The sequence below is a fragment of the Mustela putorius genome, unplaced genomic scaffold (genome assembly GCF_011764305.1).
Source record: "Mustela putorius furo isolate JIRA1106 unplaced genomic scaffold, ASM1176430v1.1 tig00003845_pilon_pilon_pilon, whole genome shotgun sequence".
Lineage (NCBI taxonomy): Eukaryota > Metazoa > Chordata > Mammalia > Carnivora > Mustelidae > Mustela > Mustela putorius.
The window spans coordinates 20,329,912-20,354,187 of NW_025421998.1; the positions used below are offsets into that span (position 1 = coordinate 20,329,912).

At 39.0% G+C, this 24,276-nt stretch overlaps 1 protein-coding gene across 10 annotated transcripts in view; it reads left to right on the top strand.

Annotated features, from left to right (window-relative positions):
- ORC5 (origin recognition complex subunit 5) overlaps positions 1 to 23,095 on the top strand; it is a 100,828-nt gene extending 77,733 nt beyond the window's left edge. For 3 of the 10 annotated variants that reach the window (XM_013060411.2, XM_045089691.1, XM_004739577.3), the window contains one exon: positions 13,341 to 14,149. Coding sequence is in view for 4 of the 10 variants with exons in the window: in XM_004739577.3 (XP_004739634.1) it covers positions 13,341 to 13,355 (15 nt within the window). In the remaining 6 variants the exon portion in view is untranslated. Of the gene's footprint in view, positions 1 to 97; positions 236 to 3,232; positions 3,346 to 13,340; positions 14,150 to 22,835 lie in introns of those variants that run through there. The other 7 variants (XM_013060403.2, XM_045089690.1, XM_045089689.1 and 4 more) reach the window with 5 other exon arrangements.
- The last annotated feature ends 1,181 nt before the right edge of the window (positions 23,096 to 24,276 follow it).

Sequence of the window (24,276 nt, forward strand, 5' to 3'; positions counted from 1 at the left end):
GCATGGAATCAGAGTGGGTTCAGTAGTGGGAGTGGGAAGGAGATTATTGGATGATCTTAATACTTTGAATGACAGCCAAACAACTCCACCTCCACAGTGAGCACCTACTCAGATTTCTGAGCTAATGCGCAAGGAGCCCTTCAGTCCTGTTGCTGGAGGCACACCACCAAGTCTAGACGGCTCTTGAACGTTACCTTTTGTACAGATCATCCCCATTCGTTCAACACATACTGTTTTTCAGGCAAGTGTCTAATATGCCTCTTTAGATGTTAGCTCTCTTAGCTGTGATCACAGTTTTGTTAGGATTTTCAGAAGTTTTGAGTTGTAGTTAGGAAAGTTAAATCCTAGCCAATTGAGTTTCTGGCACTGTCCCATCATTATCACTTCAGGCAAGTCAGTGAGCATCTTGATTACCACAGTGGTTAAATTAATTATCTGTATCTAGCAATTTTCTAATAGAGGGGCTGGCAGACTTTTTCAGTAAAGAGCCCATTGTAATATTTTAGGTTTTACAGGCAAAGAGGCAAAATGGAAGGTGTATTATATAGGTACTTACGTAAGTAAGAGAAAAGACTCTTATCTCCAACCTTTTTGCCTGGTGTGAGGTCATCACATTCTGTGGGCATGTTTTGTGCTCTGTTGCCATCAGCTGGAGACATTTTGGGGACAAAGAAGGAAGGGGCCTGGCAGGGTGACTACCGTGGTCAGCTTTATTCTTTGTCACAGTGACATTCAGGTTTCTCTGCATTCTTCTTTCCTCCTGGACAACTCAGCTGTCCCAACAAATTTCAAAGGATTTCCAGTGTACAGACCACACCCTATGACTTCTAGCACTCTCTTCCACTGCCCCTCCCGAAATCTCCAAATTTAAATCTCCAAATTTAAAAATTCCATGAGTTGGAAATGAAAGAATTCTAAAATAGCTTAGGGGCCAAAGAAGAAATCAAAACAGAAATTAGAATTGGACTAAGTAACTACTTCTGAGATAGAAGAGCAAATGATAGAATGGAAAGGTACTATAATTCAGTTCAGTAAAAGGCAAAAAAGAAGGGCGCCTGGGTAGCTCAGTTGGTTGAGCATCTGGCTTTGGATTGTGGCTCAGGTGATGATCTTGGGGGTCCTGGGATCGAGCCCAGCTTCAGGCTCCGAGCTTAGCACGAAGTCTGCTTGGAGATTCTCTCTCTCTGCCCCTCCCTCCATTCATGTGCATACACATACACTGTCCCTCTTCCTCTTTCTGTCTCAAATAAATCTTTTTCAAAGGTAAGAAAGACACATAAAGAAAAACAGAGAGGTTGACATAATGGTAGAAATAAAATTTTAGAATATCATTGTAATAAAAGCAAGTAGAGCATATAGTCTAACTTAAAAGGTAAAGATTGTCAGACTTGCATGTATACATGTTGTTTACATGAGAACTGTCTAAAGCTAAGAAAATATAAATTTGAAAATAAGATGTTGAAAAAGGAAAAAGATTATCACTTGAGAGATTGTTGATACGGGTATATTAATATTAGAAAAAATACACTGTAAGGCAAAGGCGTTACTGAAGAAAGCAATCATTAGATAGTAATGACAAGGTTTAATTTATCAGCAAAACACAGTGGTTTTTAAGTGCATGCGCTTAATAACAGATTCAAAAATATAAAGCAAAACCTAACAACTACAAAAAGAAAAGGACAGACTCCTCATAATGGGAGGATTTTAATGCCTTTTGTCAATTTTGATAGATGAAAGATAAAAACCTGCAAATAAGCTTGTTCTAATAGACCTGTAAAACAGTGTACAACAGCTACAGAATGCATAACTCTTTTCAACACACACATCTATAAAAAAACGTTTCAAGGCATAACCTAATTTGTGATATTGATTTAGAAATTGAAGTCTTAGCTTTTTGAATGCAGAGCTTCATATTTTGATGTATTAACACAAAATGTTTTTCTAATTAGCAAAAATGCTTCATATTTGCTAAATATAGAATTTTCTGTATATAAAATACTGTGAAATCTACCATCTGTTCATTTTTTAATTTGTTAATAAAGTAATGACAGCTGACTGAACACTGCATAACACTTTTAATGGGAGACAGAATGGAGTCTGTGTAGTGTATTAGGATGAGCAGGGACTGTAGGTTTGAAGTCTTGCTAAGCCACCTACCAGCTCTAGTATCTGGAGAAAGTTATTTAACACCTTTAAGGGTCATCTGTAGAGTGAATGTAATAGTGTAAGGGTCATCTATAAAGTGAGTGTAATAATGTCTACCTCCTAAGGTTTTGAGGAATAAATGAGATACTCTATCAAGTACTTGATACCAAGCAAATCATTACTGCTATTATTGTTTTTAATCACTTACCTAATGTTTATTGAGCATCTGCGAAGTATTTGCCTCAAATTAGTGAGTATTTTTAATTCTTAAGACTTGTGATTAGGTATTACAGATTTAAAAACTCTTATCCCAAATACTGCCACAAAGCAATTTTCCTTATCTTTTCTTGTTGCCATTGCTGACCTCTTCTCCTGTTATCTAGCAGATGAGACTAAGAAATTGGGGGGGGCGGTGAGGGATGGGGCAAGATATTGGGAAAAGAGAATGGGCTGCTCAAAGAATTCCAGGTCTTGAATCAACTTTCTTTCTTGGATATTAGCGTACGTAATATTTTTGTTGGGCTTATGAATGTGAAGTTCTCTTGTATTTTGATTTGACCTGTTAAAATACACTTTTAGTTTTGCCAGTATTAATCCTTTTGGTGTTTTCCTGACTAACCAATTGGTGATCAAGACTAAGCCCAGATCTGAAAGGTGTATTTATCTCTTATCTAACCAGTTACCCAACTCTGAAAAGGGCCCACATCCACGTTTTAACCACTGAATTCTCAAAGAGAGTATAGATTTGATATTCTGAGGTGTCAAGATAGAGACTCCATAAAATTCTGAGCACAGAAGGAATGTGCTTTATTTGTAGTTTTTAAAAATTAGCAATTGTGTGAGTCATTAATGAAGCAGCAAAGCTGTCTCTAGTGGAATCCTTAAAGACTGATTGTTAGGTTAACCAGAACTCTAAGCATATGTACAGATTTATGTTTGCCAATTTCAAAGTTATATTCTTTGCAATTATTCTTGTGAATTCAGTTATGTATCTCTATCAAAGGAACTACATATAAAAATGTTTTAGAAATGAGGGTATCATGTAATCTCATCAAAATAGCTCATAAAAATGTTTTCTTATTGTTAGATTACCTCTCTAGTGACCCTTCAGCTATTAACCCTGGTTGGCCATGACGATCAGCTTGATGGACCAAAGTACAAATGCACAGTATCTCTAGATTTCATCAGAGCCATTGCTAGGTAAGCAGAGAATAATCGTTAATGTAAAATGTCTTGAATTATGTAAATGATATACTAAATATAAAAATTAATGTTCTTCCTAATGTAGCATCATTAGTCAGTTAAGCAAGAGAAGATCATTTAAATGCCAAGAATGAATAAGTTTCACTGTAGTATGAACCCTCTCATCAATTTACAAATGACATAAATTGGGAGAAGTAGCTAATCTGTTAGATGGCAAAAATGAAGGTTCTGAAAGACCTTAAAAGACTGGGATAATGGTCCCATAGAAGCAAGGTAGGATTTAATGGACAGTTGACTACAAAAAACTCAAATGTCCTAAAACAAGGTGGGAGAGACCTGGCTTAAGTCCTAAGATTTTAATGCTCCTGGTGTCTCATTCAAGGGATAAAATAGGTCTGCGCTGTGTTCCCACAGGCAGAACAAATCTGGTGTGCTGTTCTGTGCTTGGCATTTTAAAAGGGGCATTGACAGATGGGCACATGCCAAGAAGGGGCAAGAAGAGAATGGTAGAGTGAAGAATCATGTCACCTCCCTCACTGAGGGACAGGGTATGAGAGTTAAGTTCTAGGGAGGTTACAGTAACCATCTCTAGTATTTCAGGGGCTTTCATGTACAAAGTGGATGAGTTTACTTCTGAATAATTCTAGAACATTAGAAGTTCTAGGGAAAAAATTATGTCTGTCAAAATGAGAGCTGTCTAAAATGTAATGAGTTTCCTCACAGAGAGGTCTACTTACTGTTATGAAAAATGTTCCAGCCATTTATATGAATAAATGACCTCATCTCATGGTTGCAGCTGGATAGCAGCAGTCTGTTAGACCATGTAGTAGAAGAGGCAATGTGCGTGTAGAATGGTGGGTGGAACAAGACAGTCTGTAAGACAGTGCTTTCCCAACCCTTTTAAATAATGAAGACTCAATTTTAATATTCTTCAAATTAATATTGAAGATATTTACATGCATTTCAAAATTATAACTTCAAAAAATTTTAAAATTATAACTTCAAAAAATGAGATTGATAGCTTCCTAACGTTCTAAAGTCCACAGGTTGGTGTCCTCTGCCCTGATGTCTCCTTTGCAGAGGAAAAAGCTCTGTGATACTATAATGGAGGTATTTGAGATATTTTGATGCCATGTAGACTCTAAAACTTGAAATGAGGGTTTTAAAATGTTGTCGTGTTGTCGTGGCAAAACTGGGCAAACTTTTACCCAGAAGAAGTTGAACAGAAACTTGGGGTGTATTCAGTGTGACCGTAAGGCAGTACCTTTCTTTTTCTAAACAATGATTTTAAAAACTCTGTATGCACAAGCCTCTGTCAAAGACATAACTTTTGAATGAAGCGTACTTATTTCAGGGATTTTGTCTGAATGTTGGGTTGTGCCCCAACATAAACATGTTCAGGACAGAGGCTTATGAATGCCCAGTATGATGAATATACAGTGAACCAAACAGGAACTTGATTCATAGCATCAGTGATACTAAACACACCCAGAGAAGTGTGCTTCCATTTACCACCTAAGAAGGGAGCAGGACTTACAGACCTCGGATTCTGTCATAGAACCTGGGATCTCTGTAACTTGCTTTGTTACTTTATTCTTTCTTCCTTGCCTTCCTTGGGCAGTGTCCAAAGAATAACCACCTCCCTCCTCCCACATCTTCCCTCTTCCACTTCCTCATCCCCATGATATTTTGTGTTCTTTTTCTGCTCATAAAACTTTCCCTTCTTTCTTTCTGTTCCTCCTGTATCCTGCTTCTAATAGTCTTCCTTGTTGCCTTAATGAAAACCTGATTCTTATGTGGGGATATTCCTTCCCCTGGAGTTACCTCTAATGGTAGCTACTTATTTTCTCATGCACCAAGCTCTCATGGTTGGGTGCTCCTTAAGTGCCACCCTTCTTTCTTGTTGCCACTTCCAGATTGCCCGTGCCCCCAAGTTATTGTGAAATGTGGACTTCTTTGGGCCTTGTGCAGTCTGGCTCTGTTTCTACATTTTCTTTATACTTGTTTATCTTTTACCAGCCTCCCACCCATCCCACCTCATGTATTGAAGAATAGAGCACATGCTTCACAGCGTTCTTTTTAACCTAGATTCTTGACTCTTTTCCAGTTTACTCTGTTCAGCATTCACCTGTTTTACAGAACGAAATTGTAACCATCAGTTGAGAACTCCTTCAGTTACCTACATTGGTGTTCATCTTCTCTCTTTCCTTTTTCAGTAGGTGGGCAGTCTCTCTTCCACCTGTGATCTGAATTTTATCTCCTCCGTCTTCCCCAGGAACTTTTTGAAATGTTCTCAGGCTGTTTGTCTTCTCAGTGGCATCTAACACTGATGATCACTCTCCTTAAAACGCTTTTCTTAAAGCCCATGATTCCAGTCTTCTGATTTTCCCCTTGCCTTAGCTATTTTTTCTAAGGTTCTTTGGCCAGTTTTTCCTTTCCACCCGACCTTTAAATGTAGCTGGTCCTTGAGACCTGGCTCTTTTCTCTGTTCCTATTGTACTTCTCCCTTAGGCAGTTTTAGCTATACCCATGACTTAAACAACCATCTCCATATTAATAACTCCTCAGTTTTTAAAGGCCAGACCTTTAATTCTAATGTTCTTGACCTTTATTAGTTGTTTTTCAGCTAAATCAATACATTTCCAAAACTGAACTCTGGAATTCTAACCTTGACTTCTGCCTGCCAACAAAAAAAGAATGATTCAGCTTTCCTCTCGTGTTGCCTGTTTCAGTGGTTAACACTGCAGTCTGCCACGTCGTACAGGCCTCAGACCTGGGAGTCATTCTTCACATTTCTCTCTCCCACACTTGTAGTGTCCAAGCATTAGTCCTGTTGACTACAAAGTCCCTCCTGTAGACCTCAAATTCATTCACTTTTTACTTTTACTTTGTACTGTTACCTCTGTAGACCAGGCCACCACCATCTCATCTCTAGTAGCCTCCTGACCTATCTTCTGTCCGCTCTTACCCTTTATAACTTGTCCACACTATAGCCAGAATGAAATTATACAAATTTAATGGCACCCTCCTACTTAAAAGTCTGCAGTATATCTTTCTGAGTTAGTGTTTCTGTTTTTTGGGGTACATACAGAATAGTGGAATTACTGGATCATACGGTATTCCTATTTTTAATTTTTTGAGGCACCTCTATACTGTTTTCCACAGGGGCTATACCAACTTATATTCCTACCAGCAGTACACAACGGTTTTCTTTTCTCCCCATCCTCACCAACACCTGTTATTTCTTGTATCTTTGATACTAGCCATTCTGACTGGTGTGAGGAGATAATCTCATTGTGGTTTTGATGTGCATTTCTCTGATGATTCAATGATGGTGACTGAGCATCTTTTTTTTGCAGAAGTGTCTCTTCATGTCCTCTGTTAATTTTTAAATTTCTTTTAATCCTCTTTTTTAATTGGTTTAGATTTTTTTTGTGTGTGTAATGTTGAGTGGTGTAGGTTCTTTATATATTTGGATATTAACTCCTTATGATAAAAAGCCCCCACTAATTTGATAAGATATATGCACCTCTGTGTTTATTGCAGCATTATTTTCAATAGCCAAGATATGGAAGGAACCCACATGTCTTTTGGTAGATGAATGGATAAAGATGTGGTACATATATGCATTGGACTATTACTCAGTCATATAAAAGGGATGAGATCTTGCTATTTGCAACATGGTGGGAGGATCTAGAAGATACCATGCTAAGGGAAGTAAGTCGGGCTGAGAAAGACAAATCCTCTATGATTTCACTTATATGTAGAATCTAAAAAACAAACTCTTTAAATGCAGACAACAAATTCGTGGTTGCCAGGGGAGAAATAGGTGGGGAGATAAGTGAAATAGATGAAGGGGATTAAAAGGTACAAACTTCCAGTTACAAAATAAATAATTCATGGAGATAAAAAATACAGAATAAGAAATGTAGTCAATAAGATTGGGGTAATGTTGTTTGGTGACAGATGGTGACTACATGTATTGTGTGAGCCCAGACTAATGTATAGAATTGTGGAATCAATATGTTGATGTTTTGCTCCTGAAAATAATATAACATTATACGTCCATTATACGTCCCTCCCCCCCCCCAAAAAAAGTCTTCAGTAATTTCCTATGACTCTTGGGATTTAAAAAAAACAAAAATCTTTAATGTAGCTTACAAGGCCCCAGTGATCTGGCCCCTGCAATATCATTATGTTGCCCAGCCACATCTGGTACACACACTGCTTCCCTAGGTATTTGCATTTTAACTTGCTGGCTGTTTTTATTTCTTCATATTCACCATTCTGCTTCCCAGCTTTGCAAATGCAGCACTTTCCATCACCTCCTCTCTTTTATCTAGCTAACCACCACATAACCTATACATTTCAATTTAAATGAAAAGAAGCATTCCTAAACATACCATGACCACCATCATCCCTCCCCACTCTAATCAGAGTATACAGGTATACAAGTATACAGGTCTCATTGTTTTCCTCTGATACTTATCATAGTTTTAATTATTTACTTAATAATTAGAGTTCATCTTTCTGCAGCGTTTAAGTCTGTGAAGCTCAAAACAGAGACTGTATTTGTGCCAGTTACTGCCGTTACTAAACTTAAACAATGCTTTAAACCTGCTAAATATATAAATAGTTCATGTTTTCCTATAGTGATTAGCAGTAAAACTTCAGATGATGGGGAACCATTCATTGTGAGCTTGTCCTTTGGGGCAGCAACAAGAAGGGAGCTAAGGAGACAGAGTTTCATTCCAAATAAAGGTGTGGTGGAAATAAGAGATTGCAAGGATACTTAGCAAAGAAGAGGTAGGTATGTCTAGTTTCAGACTCCTGTGGTAGAGAATGAATGATTAGATCAGAGGACACAGCCTAAATGCCCAAAACAAGGGAATGGATCAATAATTTATTGTAAATTCTAATTAAAAAAAATACTACACAGTTATTAAAAAAATCATACTTTGGAAGGATAAAAACAGAAAAATACTGTTGATACAGGCTTAAGTGGGTTAAGCAGTTATATATGGAGTTACATACACAAGAAAAGTAGGAAAACCTAAGGGAGGGGAGTGATGGTCAAAACTGACAAACTGATGCCAAGAAATCAGAGTCCATCTGATTTAATGATGAAGCAGTCATTTGTAGGGGGCACCTGGGTGGCTCAGTCAGTTAAGCATCTGCCTTCTGCTCAGGTCATGATCTCAGGATCCTGGGATCAAGCCCAACATCAGGCTTTCTGCTCATCAGGGAGCCTGCTTCCTCCTCTCTCTTTCTCTGCCTGCCTCTCTGCCTACTTGTGATCTCTTCAAATAAATAAATAAAATCTTAAAACAAAAAAACAATCATTTGTAACTTTATCAGGAATACTTACAGGAATATAGTGGTTTAGAAGTCAGATTATAGCATATTTAAATAGTATTTATGAGAAAATTGATGCAGCAGATAGAATGTTTCTAATTCATTTGTTCACTTAATATTTGTTGTGTTGCCCATTATGATCACTGTGCTAGGCTTTGGGAATATAGCAACAAGTAAAACAGATTTATATCTTATCCTCATGAGCCTGTATTCTAGGATTCTTTTTGCTGTGAAAAGGAAGAGAGGATTATTACCTACTAAAGCGGTCGTGGAGCTATGGGAGGGTTATTATTATTTAAAAATTTGAACGTATTTAAATGCTGATGGGAAAAGGGTGATAGAGAAGAATTAATGATACAGAGGACAGAGAGATTAAAGTCTGAAATGGTATATCAATATGGGATTTTAGAAACGTGAGTTGAAAGAAATAGTCCCAGATGAAAGAGGGGGCTCTTTTTGCATTATAACATGAGGAAAAAGTGGATTCAGATGGAGCTGAGTTTGGAAGTTTGGTGGCAATAAGTTGAGGAAATTCTGATGTCTTCTACTTTGCCTCTAAATGGCAAGACAAAGGGGCACCTGGGTGGCTCAGTCAGCTAAGCATTTGCCTTCGGCTCAGGTCATGATCCCCAGGTTCTGAGATTAAGCCCCACATTAGGGTTCTTGTTTGGTGGGAAGCCTGCTTCTCTCTCTCCTTCTGGCTGCCACTCCCCCTTCTTGTGATCTCTTTCTTTGTCAAATAAATAAATAACATATTTTTAAAAAATAAACAGGGAGACAAAACTGAGAATAAGGACAGAAGCAATAGCAGTTCGAGAGGAATATGGGTATTTGAAATAACTGCTGTGGGGAATAGAAGAAGGTGCCATGAGGAGAAGGAACTTGCTGGGAGTACTGAGGGCCCATTTAAAATTCCTGACCTTGAATTTACAGTGACACCAATCTGTGGAACTTAAGATCTTCTATAATAGCATTCCATGTGCTAAGTACTGGGATAGCAAAGGGATATTGTTGAAATCACTTAGGACTGAGGTTTTGCCAGGTAAATTTGGTGGATGCTAGCAAGTGAGTGCTTGAAGTGATGGACCATGGAGTCTAAGTTAGGAAGGGAAGGAAGGAAATAAAGCCAGCAGAGGGCCAGTAGTTCAATGCCTAGCACATAATACTCAAGTATTTGTAGGTCACAAGTAAGTGAGGGAGCTTGTGAACTGGTTTTGTCAAGGTGTTCCAGGTAGCTTAGAGAAAGAGCTTGGGGATCAGAGGATAGCATGCCTGAATTTATGTTATTAGAGGTAGATTATTTCTGAGTATGATCATGAGATAAAGAAGGCATTGGAGTTAAGAAAGACGCATATGCAATGAGGTCACTATGCAGAGCTTAGGATGGAGAGGAAGACCAAACTGGGTTGCGGCATGAGTCAGTGACTAAGACATAGTGGCAGGGGGACACAAGGTGGTGAGCGGAATGAACCAAGTGTCAGAGGAGCAGAGCTTTTTGCACCAGGACACCAACCCTACCCAAAGGACTGCCTGGACTTTAATCATTAGAAAGAGCTGGAGAGGAGACAAGATCCTTCAGAGGTAGCCAGATTACAGTAAGCCCAGAAGAGGAAAAAAAAACATTCATGGAAGAGGTAAAGGATGTAGAGAAATTTACTGACCAAGGGAACAGGGGAAAGGTTTGGACAGAGAAGCAGTGGGAGGCTTTAAAGGAAGCACAAAATATGGAGGTAGAATATGGAAGAAGAAAAATGATGAGAAACTTATTAAATAATTGTCCTTGGGTTGTTGTTAATGTGAATGGTAGTTTAAAGTTTCTTTCTTACACAGTTAAGAAAGAACTTATGCCAACATAAGAAGATTGCTTAAAGTTTTCTGGTTGCAAGTTGTCAGTGGAACCAAACTAAAAAATAACTCAAACTGCCCACAAAAGTAAAAGGAAATAAAGTAGTATCCTGTGAGAAAAAAAGTATTTCAGTGTAGTGAAAGAATTGATAAAGTGTAATCAAAGGATAAAAGCAAAATTAAATCTTAAATATTTAGGCATTTCATTTAACTAACTTGTATTTAAAGTATTCTGAATTCTGATTTAAGAATTAATTACTCCTAGGCAAATTGTCACTGATATTATTTGTGTTTATCCTATTTTTTCTATATGCTTAGTTTAGAAAATGATTCATTTTAGTTCTAAGAATCTCCTATATTATATAAAAACTATCCAAAACCTTAACATCATATTTATATAAATTTAATATGCATCTGAAGCCGTGAAAAGCCAGAGGAAAGTACTTATGAAGCACATAATTCTCTTTGTAGAAATTTAAAGTGTTGTTTACAGTAAATTGTCTATCTCTGCGTCCTATAAAGCACAAAGTTATCTTTGGAATGTGTGACATAATTTTTGATGTTTTCCTTGTGGTTATTCTTTCAAATTCTACCTTGTTTTAGAATAATATATGTGGGGACCAGTTGGCAAGTCACCTGTTTACACTGGGGGATGGAGGGATGATAAAGACATTCATACATGTTGGGCAGTAAATGTTTCTTAAAGGAATGATCTTATATATCCAATTCCTGAATAATTGACTGTCTTGAAAAAAATCCAAAAATCTTAATGGTATCATTTAGTTTGCTTGAGTATTTTCTAGTGGCAAAGCAGAGAAAGGGAACATAGTGAAACTTTTATAGATTCTTTAAGTGTCTAGTAAAAGACACTTAAAGAGTGTAGTGTTTTTCCATCGGTCCATTTGTTCTACCAAAGAAAACTTTATCGCAGAAACTACTAAAGTTACCCAACTAGACTGAGTAGAATCGAGGAGCCCCACCACTAACAAATCACAGTATTTCATTTGTTCATGTTTTCTTCTGGTCCTAGTCCGTGATACCAACGCTATTCCTGTGCTGTCACTACTGAGTTGTAATTCTGTTCTCCTTTTTCCTCCTTAGTATTGTAGGTGTGTCGTTGTATTGGTCATTTTGTATGACTGTCTCCCATTCTATCAAATAATAGCTTCTAATCCTGTAGTTTTGGAATGTAAATGTTTTCATCTTAGCTGCTTCTAAATTTTTTTCCCCACACAATGTCAAGAAAACCCCAAAGCCCAAAATAATAAGATTTAACATGAAGTCCACATTATCTTGTTACTTTAGGTTTATAACCTTAAGACCCAAAGTTATGGTGGGTATATATCCCTGGAGAAACACACACATTCCCCTTCCCTTTCTGCCTGTGGTTAGAAATAGCTTCTTACATCCATTTCCTTCTAAGATCCTCTAAAAAAAGATCTTTTGGACCATTATGATTTATGTTTTTTGGTAATTTTGTCCAACTGGAAGTTTGTACTTCTTACGATTTTATTTTTAAAAAAATGCCTTGTGGTACCTTGTTGCCAGTATTTTGGGGAGGTCCTAGAATTGAACGAAAGCAGAACATTAAAATAGATGATGAGGTAATAACCACATATTTTATGTCTTTATGCTTGAGAATTTTATTTTAATACTTGTTTTCAGTTATTCTGTTACTCTTAATGACAACAAGATTGTCTCCGAAGTGTTTTATACCACTTGGAAAGGTTTATTATTCTTCAGAGGCAGTAAGATATGAAACAGTAAGGTATTCTTTGGTCCTACATTAGGCACCACAATAGCCAGAGCATCTCACTGGAGCTATTTTTAAATGTGTTTTCATAAGCAGTATCCATAGTTCCCTAATCCACATTTTAAACAATATTTGATATGTCAGTCATTTGCTTAGAAACTTTTTTAGAACGTGTATTACAAAATGATAGACAAAAACATTAATTGATGATGGTTTAATAAATAAGAGTGTGCAATTAGTGAATCTTTAAAAGACTGTTCTCCCATGGATGATTATTTTTGCAGAATTGAATACTTTAAGGCTTTAATTTTATACTTATTGCTAGATCATTATGACTAATTATTTTGACCATTTATTCAAATAATAAACCTCCAAGTCTGAATATTTATAGTGAAGAATGAGTTTGGAGAAAGAAGAATAATTATATGTCTCTGTCTCTCTGCTATTTTATTCTGCCTGCCATCAGAGTACAAAAATATACATCCACATCGTCTGTTTGTTGTATCGTATTCTTGGATCATACAGATTTAGTTACAATACACATACAGGTCACCCAGTGTTAGAAGACTGAAAAGAATGAAAGCTACGAACAAGGATGGATGAGCTATGCATTATGTAATGATAAAACAGGTGTTTGGGAAGATAAACAGTGTTCAGAAGCAGAGAAGATTTAAATACTTCTGCATCTCTAATTACTTTACTCTGGTTATTAGACAAACAAATAGCTTTCAAATGAAATCTAAACTTTCTGTAGTATAATTAAAATACAGAATGTTGAATAGTTCTAACTTTGTTTCCTTTTTTTCAGAAAAGCAAACTTTATGCATGGGAGAAAAAAAGGAAACTTTTTAAAGAAACTTTGTTCCAAGTGACATTTTATAAAATTAATTCCATTCCTATTATGGTGCTTTTGATAGCACTATAGAATTGGTTAGCATTGGTTGTAAATTATTTTGCATGTGCTTCCCAGAACCACACAAACAAAGCTGAGCAGTCTAGGGGGTGAGGATGCTAACATATTATCTATTTTTGTTTATAGGACGGTGAACTTTGACATAATAAAATACTTGTATGATTTCTTGTGAAAACAAGCTTCAAAGCCATATGGACACTGTGACAATGACTAAGCCAAGCTGTGTTCATCCAACTACTTAGCTGGCCAGGGAGAGGAGTTCTTTGGCTCTATTGGATTTGTCCAGACAGGTGCTGGCCCAGCATGGAATCTGATGAAAATACTCTGATTGGTCTGGGTGGATGTGAGCAGAAGACTATTTACCAGGGACCCTGGAGTATTTGGAAGCAACGTGTTAATTATAAACAGCAGGGTTTGAGCACAATCTGTTCTACTCTTAATGATGTTATCTTAACACTGAAATTGCCTGAAACCCATTTACTTAGGACTACATTTTGCTCTGTGAACTATCCCCTGCGCTTTGAACGTGCCAGCAGCCCTTGTATATAAGCCCAGTCTTTTCACTTCCTCTCCACAGGAGCCTCTGCAGTTGCTTGCCAAAGCAGATTTTCCTAAGGCCACCATTTTAAAAGATCATAGTTGCAAAATATAATAAATAGAAGTTGATTTTTAAAAAAAATCCAAGCTTGTGTATGCTTATTCCTCACCGTGATTTTCTCACAACCACAAGGTAGTTTGATCAGATATAGGCCAGCTTTCCATCTCTAAGCCTGCTTCATATCTGTGGTATGCTCGTGTGCGATTTTTCTGGTCACTCTTGCAATTAACCACCCAGCTTAGCTTTTTAATCTGCCTGATAGTTTTCTTTTCCTTTTTTAATCATTGGCCTTTAAGAGTTCCACAATAAAATGTTTTCCTGTTATATCGGTTATGAACCTTGGGTCTGGTTTTCTTTTCATATTTTTGAAGAAGAGTTCCATTAGCAGTTGAATACTAAAAATTGTTCTCAGCAGATTTAAAGTGCTTAATTACAGAGCCTAGTTTACATGTCAGGGGCATTTTATTCTTTCATTCCTTTTTTGAAGAAAAATTCTCCCAACATACACTGCCAGGTAGGAAGCCTTTTCGTGTAGTTATTGTCTGCCACATTCTGGATCAAGGAAGACAAGCAGTTGTGAGCTTGCATTTGTTTAGAGGTAATGACTAAATGGACTTCCTGTTTGCCTCCCAAAGGATGGCATCCGCCCTCACCCTACAACTCTTGCCCCACTGAAGGCAGTGAAATTTTGTGTTCCAGAAGATGTTTGGAGAAACCAGAACCAGGGGAAAGCCATGTGTGTTGTGATTTCAGGCTTAGGTTTCCTGCCTGTAAAAATCCAAGTGTCATTAAAGTGGAAAGCAGTGTGGGTAGCAGATTCAATGAGGAGCAATGCCACTTGGGGGAGTTTTCAGCCCCTCATAGTTGGCTATGAAGTGGCAGGTCTGCTGTGCAGCCTTCTTGGATAGGCTGGGACCAATCTGCATTTTGAGGGAAAAACTCTGGAATGTCAGAAGGAGAAGAGATCGCCAAATGAGGCACAGGGGTGAAGGACGGAAAGGAGACAAAGTACAGTGTACTTTGTAATGGAAGTAATTCTCCATGCCTGCTGACCACCTGTCCCCTGCCCAGGACCTTGCCTGTCCCGTCCTGCCACACCAGGTGCCACCAGGCCCATGTGTGGCTTCCCTGCAGGAGACCTTGTAACCAGATTTTCCCTGCTCCTGACTGGACCATAAGAACTTCTCTGTTTGTAATTCCCTTTCTAATGGCTTGCTAAATGACTCACTAACTAATTTGATTAATTTATTTAAATGAAGGCTAACAGAGCTTAATATGGGTATTAGCATTTTAACAAGGGTCATCTGCAAATGCATTCTGTAATGGGAAGAAAGGAATCTCCAATTACAAGAAGGAATCTAATGGTGAGAATTACGGCTGGCTGATGGGCCAGCTATTTCCATTAAGAGAGGAGATGCCTTGGGAATGGAAATTGGTGCAGCCACTGTGGAAAGCCGTATGGAGTTTCCTCAAAAAATTAAAAATAGAGCCACCATATGATCCAGCAATTCTACTTCTGGCAATTTATCTGAAGAAAGTGAAAAACTAATTTGAAAAGGTAGATGTACCAGTGTGTTCACTGCATTATTTCCAGTAGCCAGGATATGGAAGCAACCCAAGTGTCCATCGATGGATGAACGGATAAAGATGTGGTACATATATGTAGTGGAGTACTATTTAGTCATAAAAAAGGATGAAATCTTGCAATTTGCAGCTGTGTGTACAGGCCTTGAGGATGTTACATGAAGTGAAATTAGAGCAAGACAAATACTCTGATTTCAGTTATATGTGAAATAGAAATGACAAAAGTGAAACCAAACTCCTAGATACAGAGAGCATCCTGATGGCTGCCACCAGGGAAGGTCATTCAGTGTGGTGGGTAGGGGGTGAAATGGGTAAAGAAAGTCAAGAGGTACAAACTTCCAGTTATAAAACAAATAAGTCATGGAAGTGATATTATGCAGCATGGTAACCACAGTCAATAATACTGTGTTGCATATTGAAAAGTTTCTATAAGAGTAATCTTTAAAGTTCTCATCATAGGAAAAGAATGTAACTTTTTTCAACCCTAATTATAAATATAGTTTATAAATATATAGTTTATAAACATCTTAAGGGTACCTGGGTGGCTTAGGTCATGATTTTAGCTCACGTCATGATCTCAGGGTCCTGGGATTTAGCCTTTCCTTGGCCTTCCCACTCAGTGGGAGTCTGCTTGAAATTCTTTTCCTCCCCCTCTGCCACTCCATCCTTCCCCCAGCTCGTGTGTTTGTTCTCTCTCTCTCTCTCTCCCCAAATACATAAAATCTTTAAACATCTTAATTTCTAACACCAGACATGATAAAAATATATGAAATATGTTGAAATTAATCAGGAAATCATTTTTGTTTGTTATGCAATTAATGTTCTGGTGTATCATTTGTAAAAAGAGAGGAGGCACTCAAATTATGCTCCCCAAGTATTCTACCTAGATCTAAAAAATGATTTAGGTGGTAGAAGAAGAAGGATTGCATGCTGTGGGGTTTTAGATTTTTTCATATATGGTTGACCATTTGAAAAATATTTTCTTTCAATTACTGTGACTTAGGTGTATACCTAGTTAGGTGGAAATCATATGCCCTCTTGTCTCTTACTTTCAAGTTAGTTTTAATTCTGCAGTCAGTCTTCATTGCTGAAGCAATTCCTTTTCATTAATTCTGGAAGGGATTCAGATCCAACAAGCCTATGCTCATTAAGCCCTGAAGTCAGAAAGGGGTCAGGGTTCTAGCTAAGAGTTAGAGGAGTTGGGGCTCTGGAGTCAGACTATCTTGGATCAAATATCAACTATATGTCTACAAGCTGTGTGACCTTAGGCAAGTTGAATCTGTCTGTGCATCTCTTTTCAAACCTGTACAGTGGAGAGTAGAACTTACCTCCTGGAGTAGTTTAGAAGATTAAGTAAGTTGATATATGGGAAGCAGTATAATTCTCAGCCAGGGGGCAGTTTTTCCCACCAGGTGATATTTAGCAATTTCTGGATACATTTTGGTCCCAGCTATGGGATGTGTGGAGGGATGGGGTACTGCTAAACACCTTATGTGCCTGCCCCACAACAGAATTATCTCGTTCAAAATGTCAGTAGTGCTGAGGCTGAGAAACCTGATCCAAGGTTCTCAGGTTCTTACCTGGCATAGTAAGTGCTCAGTAAATGTTGGCTGTTACGAACATGAAATATTTGTGGCCTAGAAAGCAGGTAAGTGAGGGAATGTAGAAACGTTCCAACTAGAAAGGAAAGAGGTACTCTTACCCAACCACACCTAAGGTATCGTTTCAGATTTTGGAATTATGCAAATGGACACAGGACCTTGGATTTTTATTTTGAAATTGAAGGATTATCTACTGGGTTCTTTTTCATGCACGGCTTTCAGTATTTGTTTTTCAAGATTTTGTCCAATAGTGAAAAGCATGTGCTGAGAGTGACCAAATCAGAGAAAGGTGGGTGGTGGAGCAATGAGTGGTTTACCTCCAACGGATTTAGTTAACCCACGACTGTTTAATGTAATTAAGGTGTCCGGAGCATGGAAAATGGGCGTCAGAAGCAGCCTCTTTAGTCCCTTCAAGGTGTGCACCGCTGCTCATACTATGCAGAGAAAAGTAATGCACCAAGTCCAGGGATAGTGCATCCCTTGTCACACAAAGTCCTAAGTCTCTAAATAGTATCTGGAAGGCAGCAGCTGCCCCTGTGTGTGCAATTAGGGCTATAATAGTGTCCTCCAGTGCTACCTCAAGACTCACACTATTTGTGTGTCATAATTGTTTGCACTTTATGCCTTTAGCCATGAGCAAAGACTTGGAAGTAATTAGACCAGAGGTTGATATTATTCAGCTTCATCCCCTACATTTTGAAAGCTTCATCTGCTACAAAGTGGGACTGTCTATCATATGTAAATAGTTTAGATAATTTTGCATGTAATTTCAGTCTGCTGACACATTTTGCTTTCAAAAATGCTTAGTAGAGCTCAAAAAAATTCTTTCCTATCAAGATACCAACATTTCACTCAAATTTGCTATTAAGTGCCCTGAATACACAGTTAGTGTTCATTTTCCAGCAGTGGCACATTCATGAAGCACAGTATGAGAAGCAGAAATTTGGTAGAGCAGAGAAAATTATAATCAATTCATTCATTTAACTGCATGTTGATGCACAGTAATGATGGGAATTTTAGAAGGCATTCAACTGTTTGAGTAAATAGTGGTAGCTTTGGCATGAGGAAAGAGTCTGGATTTTAGAGATCTTTAGTGAAGATCTGCTGGGGTTTTGGATGAACCACAAACCTTTTCATTGGTCTTTGAAGGAGTTGAGAGTCTAATTTAATGGCATTTTCCATACAAATATTGCGAATATTCATCCAAAAAAAATACTAAGTACTATCTCTGTGCCCGGCTTTGTGTTGGTGGGGAAGGAGAGACAGCAGTGGTCACAGGAGTCAATGTCTGTCCTGGACAACCAGTGCTCTGAGCATCGGTAGAGTTATTCCATGAGACAGGAAATCTTGGCGGAAGAACTAAATCTGTGGGATGAGGAGGATAATGAGTTCAATTTGAACATGTTGCCATTGAGATGCTTAATCAGGTGGAAGTGTAAAGTAGGTAGTTCCATCTACGTTTGAGATCTGAGTTACAGTCAAGTATAAATGTAAAGGTCATCAAAATAGAGGGGGCTTTTTAGTGAGTTAGAGGTCTTAGTTCTTAAAGTCATGTCCTTGACATGGTGAGGAAGAAACCATTTGGAAGTGAGTTGAAGAAAATACATAGAAAGTGCCTATAGCTATTGCCGTTTAGCCCACCACAGAACTGCAGGTTAAATTTATTTTTTTTAAGTAACAATACTTCACTGTTCATATACACCCCATTCTCTCCAGTATGTGAAGTGGCAGCGAAAGAGACATGCGCTAAGTCCCATTTAGTATCTGGTCCCAAAATGAAAAATCAGACCCACTTAGAGTCTGTCTTCTATGGAGAACTTAGTTCCAAACATTTCATCACTTTGGGCTGACTCTCACAATAAGAGAGGTGTTGCTGTGGCTCAGGTGTGCCCTGGAATTTCTGAGACCGAAGTTTTCGCCATCCTTCATGGGACTCATTCAGCTAGAAATGAAGAAAGCCTCAGAGGAACTGAGTTGTACCAACCCCATACACACCCAGGAGGAAGGAAGCTGAAATAGAAACCTCTGCTACTACATCAGTCTTTTTTTAATTGAACAACGTTGACTAACTGAAGACTTGTCGTCGAGTGGGTGGAAAGACGTGAAAAAGAGCCACATGTCTTGGATAAAACAGGCAGCTGCTATGAATGCCTTTGAATGTAAAAATATTAAGCTGAAGTGACCTACAGAGAAAGGAATTAAGTAGATCTAAGAAATTAAATTTTTTAATTGTGATATTATAACTAAAAGTTATATGGGAGAAATGAAATATGTGCCAGTAAAAAAGAAAGTTTCTTAGACTACAAGAATAGGAAGGCCATGAGAGAAACCTCCAGCTGAGGTAGGAATGAAATTTTGGAACTGTTGAATGGAAGAGGATCCTGTCCACAGCTCCCTGCAGCATGGGCTGGTTGCCTGAATTTCATTTATGATCTAGGTTAGACCAGAAAGAAATTAAGAAGGAGAGAATGTGAAAAGACCTCCACCCTCAAAGAGAAAATGCTTTCAAACGTGTCTTTCATAATGCTGCTATATAGAGAGAATCTGTCTCTATTATAAAAGGAACACAAGTTAATGCAAAAATTGGAGGCAGTCATGAAGAAGTAAAAATCAGCAGTTAGCAACATTCAGAGATTATCTCTGTAAGTCACCGTTGCGTATATTTACTTATGGTTGCTATATTCTCGTAATTTAAAGAAAACCCATAATCGTGTCTTTTATACTGGGAAAGAAAGGACAGGTCACGAAGAGACTAGTGGTGCTCACAGAGACCTGTAAAGTATGCTCAGTGGGACTTGAGATCAGAACATCACCAAAACTGTTTAGAGTGACAACAGGTTTTTGTTTTTGTTTTTTTTTTTAAGATTTTATTTATTTATTTGTCAGAGAGAAAGAGAGAGAGTGAGCACAGGCAGACAGTGGCAGAGGGAGAAGCAGGCTCCCTGCTGAGCAAGGACTCTGATATGGGACTCGATCCCAGACACTGGGATCATGACCTGAGCCGAAGGCAGCCGCTTAAGCAACTGAGCCACCCAGGCGTCCCAAGAGTGACAACAGTTTTTCAAAAAATAATTTATAGGGGCACCTGGGTGGCTCAGGGGGTTAAAGCCTCTGCCTTCAGCTCGGGTCATGATCTCAGGGTCCTGGGATCGAGCCCCGCATCAGGCTCTCTGCTCAGCCAGGAGCCTGCTCCCCCCTCCCCCTCTGCCTGCCTCTCTGACTACTTGTGATCTCTCTCTCTCTCTCTGTCAAATAAATACATAAATCTTAAAAAAAATAATTTATATACAAGTAGTTGAAGTGTGAAACCACATCAATATCATGAAAAGTTAGTATCTCAAAAGATACAGCATCAAAAACCAATTCTCAAACATGTATGACCAATAGGTCTCTTTTAACAGAATCGCTTCTTTAAAAATGCTTATCCTGTTACTAAAAGGGGAAAGAGAACAAAAGAAACACTAGAATAGAGGAAGAGAGAGAAGAGGAATTGAAGGATGGAAGGAGGAGGGCAGTGAAGCAGACGCTCCCTTGTACACACGTGAACCACAAGAGACACGAAATGGGACGTTCCTGCTACTCTACTGCCGGAAAACAAACCACTCCAAACTTCACAGCCTCAAAACGACAATCATTCCTATTCCTGCAGTTTGGGCAGGGCACGGCTCCTGGAGCAGTTTGAGAGGAGTCAAGGCGGCACGGAGGTGGGCTCCTGTTGTCTGGAGACAGACACTGGCTGACCGCTCTCGTCCCTCTGTATATTTTCTCATTTCCTAGCGTCGTCACTTTGGCCGCCTTGTGATCAAGGCGTGCTTATATTTAAAGGGAAGGGAATTCGCCCCACCTCTCCTAATAGGAAGGGTTGCTTCTTGCCAACATGCTTTAAATCACTACACAAAACATAACAGACTGAAAATAACATTATGGAACGCAGATGGAGTATACTTTATGTCCTCTCAAAATCTGAATCTATGCGGGAGGGACTGCTGGTTGCCCTCCCACTCCTGCCAGGTGTCTCCCCTGCCTTCCACAGCACGGGAGCCCTGGCTGCGAGGAGGCCAGTGTAGTTGGAGCAAAGGCACCTATGGTGGGAGGTGGGAGCAGAGAGGTAATGACCTCGTCCCGTGTGGCCTGGCAGGGCACTGAAGCACCCTATTATTGTTCTGTCTGAGATGGGAGAGCCTTGAGCAGGGAGTCACATGATCTGGCTTAGGTTTCTGAAAAGGATCACTGAATGCTACACTGTTAATAGGCCATAGAAGCAGGAGAAGCAGGATAGCAGGCTATCGAAATAATCCAAGTGAGAGATAATCATGGCTCAGGTAAGAGTGTTAACAGCAGAGGTGGTGAGAAGTTGTCAGATGCAGGATAGAATAGGAAAGAAATATATGCAAGACTTGCTAAGTAATTGGAGATCAGTTGGGAGAGAGTCAAGGATGACTCCAGGGTTTTTGACACGAACGTGTAGAAGTTTGGAGGGGAGAAAAGATGAGGGGTTCAAGTGTGGATGTGATCAGTTGGAAATTTCTATTAGGAATCTAAGAGGAGATGTCATGGAGGCAGTTAGGTAGATATGTCTGGAGTTCAGGATAAAAACCCAGGCTGGAGATGTGAACATGGGGGTTGTCAGTGTCCAAGTGAAAGCACATAGGGGAAATGTGTATATAAAGGAAATATGGTCACCTCTTCTGGGTTAGAAAATTTCTGGTTCACTGGCTGAGCTCCTTCAAGGCAGCATTCAAACCCCCTGGGAAGGTAACCCCGACTTCTTGGCGGAGTTGCTGCTAAACTGTAAGGAACCTTTGGTCAGCCTTCCCTGTGTCTTCCCGTAGGATGCATGATACAATTACAGCTTCCTTTATTTAAATACTGAAATTTCACATGCTAACTTTTAACCTAAAATTTCAAATGGTCATTGCAATATTAATAAGAAAATGACAGGAAAGTCACAAGTGGGTCGTAGGTTTAAGTATAACAACATATACCGTGCCCAGCCCGGACAAAATGGCCTCTAAATACTGAGTTCATAGATTAAATATGCTAATTAAATCTCAAATGCCCATTGTTTTAAAGTTGTTCCTATTACTACACATTTACTTTCTCTCCATATCAGAAATAAGATCATATGAAGAATTTCTGCATTATATCTAAAGTTCCTTGTAAATGGATCTAAGTATGGAATATTTGGTTATTAGTACCTATTTTTTTTTCCTGGAAATATCCATCCATCTTTTGTTATATATATATATATATATTTTTATTCTAATCATGATAAATCCACCACTGACTCCCACTTGAAAGGGGACATGCTTGGAGTTGTGGCTCAAGATGTTGGATTGGTTTACGGTGCCTGGGTGGCTCAATTAGGTGTCTGCATTTGGCTCAGGTCATGATCCCAGGGTCCTGGCATTGAGCCCCGCATCAAGCTTCTTGCTCAGCGGGGAGCCTGCTTCTCCCTCTCCCTCTGTAGCTTCCCCCTGCTTATGCTCTCTCATGCTCTCCCTGTTTCTCTCTCTCAAATAAATAAATCTTAAAAAAAAAAAAAAAAAAGATGCTGGGTTGGTTTATCTTGGTTTTCCCTAATTGCAGTTGTGACCAGTGGTGCTCATTAGCAAGACTTATAGGAGGCAGAATAGAGTGGAACTGTCAGGCCCGTATAATATTTGAAACTATAAATATGGTTCCATCATCTCACACAATAATTCAGAGCCACCTACCTGAGTAAGGAAGATGAAGATGAAAGTACCGGGGTTATTAGACATATACTGACCTTTGAGACAGAGATTGATTTTTCTTTTCCTCTTTTGCTTTTCACTGTTAAAACCGTGTGATTATAAGAATACCAACTGGACATTTGTATGGATGGACCTGTAATAGACAATTCACAATCATCATCTCTAATGCTGATATGGTTTGGATGAAAAAGATGAATTCACTGAGCTGCTGACCCTAGAATGCCTCTTGGAGAAGAAAATACATTTTGAGCAGCTAGGAGCCCAGTACAGGAAAGAAGCAGCAGAAAGAGCAGAGGATGAGACTCTGGGAAGAAGTTCATGGAAAGAAGTAAGGCAACAGAAACATGGCTAAACCCTTTTGCATTTAAAAAAAAAAAAAATTATTTTTGCTCTCAAGGATCAGGGCAAGATGATAAACAAAAGGAGTCTTTAGGCTGGGCTACTGTACAGGTGATACAGCCAAAGAGAAATTTTAAGTTATTGCTTTACAATTCAAGCTGTGACCATTTTGTGCAACCCTTAAACTTCTGTAACAGTCTGTTGCATGCAACAGCCATGTTTTGGAGATCATCAAAAAGAAGCTGTTTCCTACTAATGGGTTGACACTAGAGTAAACTTCTTTTAAAGGACACCAGGTGGAAATCACAAAGATAGCTGACATTAAAAATTGGTTAGAGGGACACCTGGGTGGCTCAGTGGGTAAAAACCTCTGCCTTCGGCTTGGGTCATGATGCTAGGGTCCTGGGATCGAGCCTTGCATCGGGCTCTCTGCTCATCGGGGAACCTGCTTCCCTCTCTCTCTCTCTGCCTGCCTCTCTGCCTACTTGTGTTCTCTGTCTGTCAAATAAATAAATAAAATCTTTAAAAAAAAATTGTTCAGAAGTGGCCATGAGAATTTAAGTTTCAAACCTCTTTCCTCCATTCAAGGAATTCAGACACATCTTGGGTGTGACAATCCCAAGCCAAAAGCATCACATGCTTGTTTCCTCGCCCTATCTCTCTGTTTCTCTGTTTATTTTTTTTAAAGATTTTATTTATTTGAAAGAGAGAGCAAGCACGAGGAGGGAGGAGGGGCATGGGGAGAGGGAGAAGACTCCCTGCTGAGCAGGGAGCCCAATGCAGGGCTCAGTCGGGGGACCCTGACTGAGATCATGACCTGAGCCAAAGGCAGAAGCTTAACTGATTGAGTCACCCAGGCACCCCAGTGTATATATGTTGAAATTCACTTAGCTTTTGAGCCCTCACTTCTGTGACTGTAGAGACTAACTAGCCAATTCAAGATTAACTCAGCCTCTTCCAGTTTAAACTCAGCTCCTTGGATTGTTTTCCACTCCCTCCATTGATATTCATTAGGCCCATGCATAATCTTACTCTCTGCTATTCCTGAATGTGATTCAGCGTTTCCTCTACCTGTGGATGCAGAAGCTCCTCAGTCTGTGCCGACTCTCCTATGTCCCTCTACCTGCCTTTTCCATTGACTGTTTTAGTCTAGTTACTTGTGGGCTTCTGACGAACCATTCAGGCCATTCACTAGGGCCTCTGAG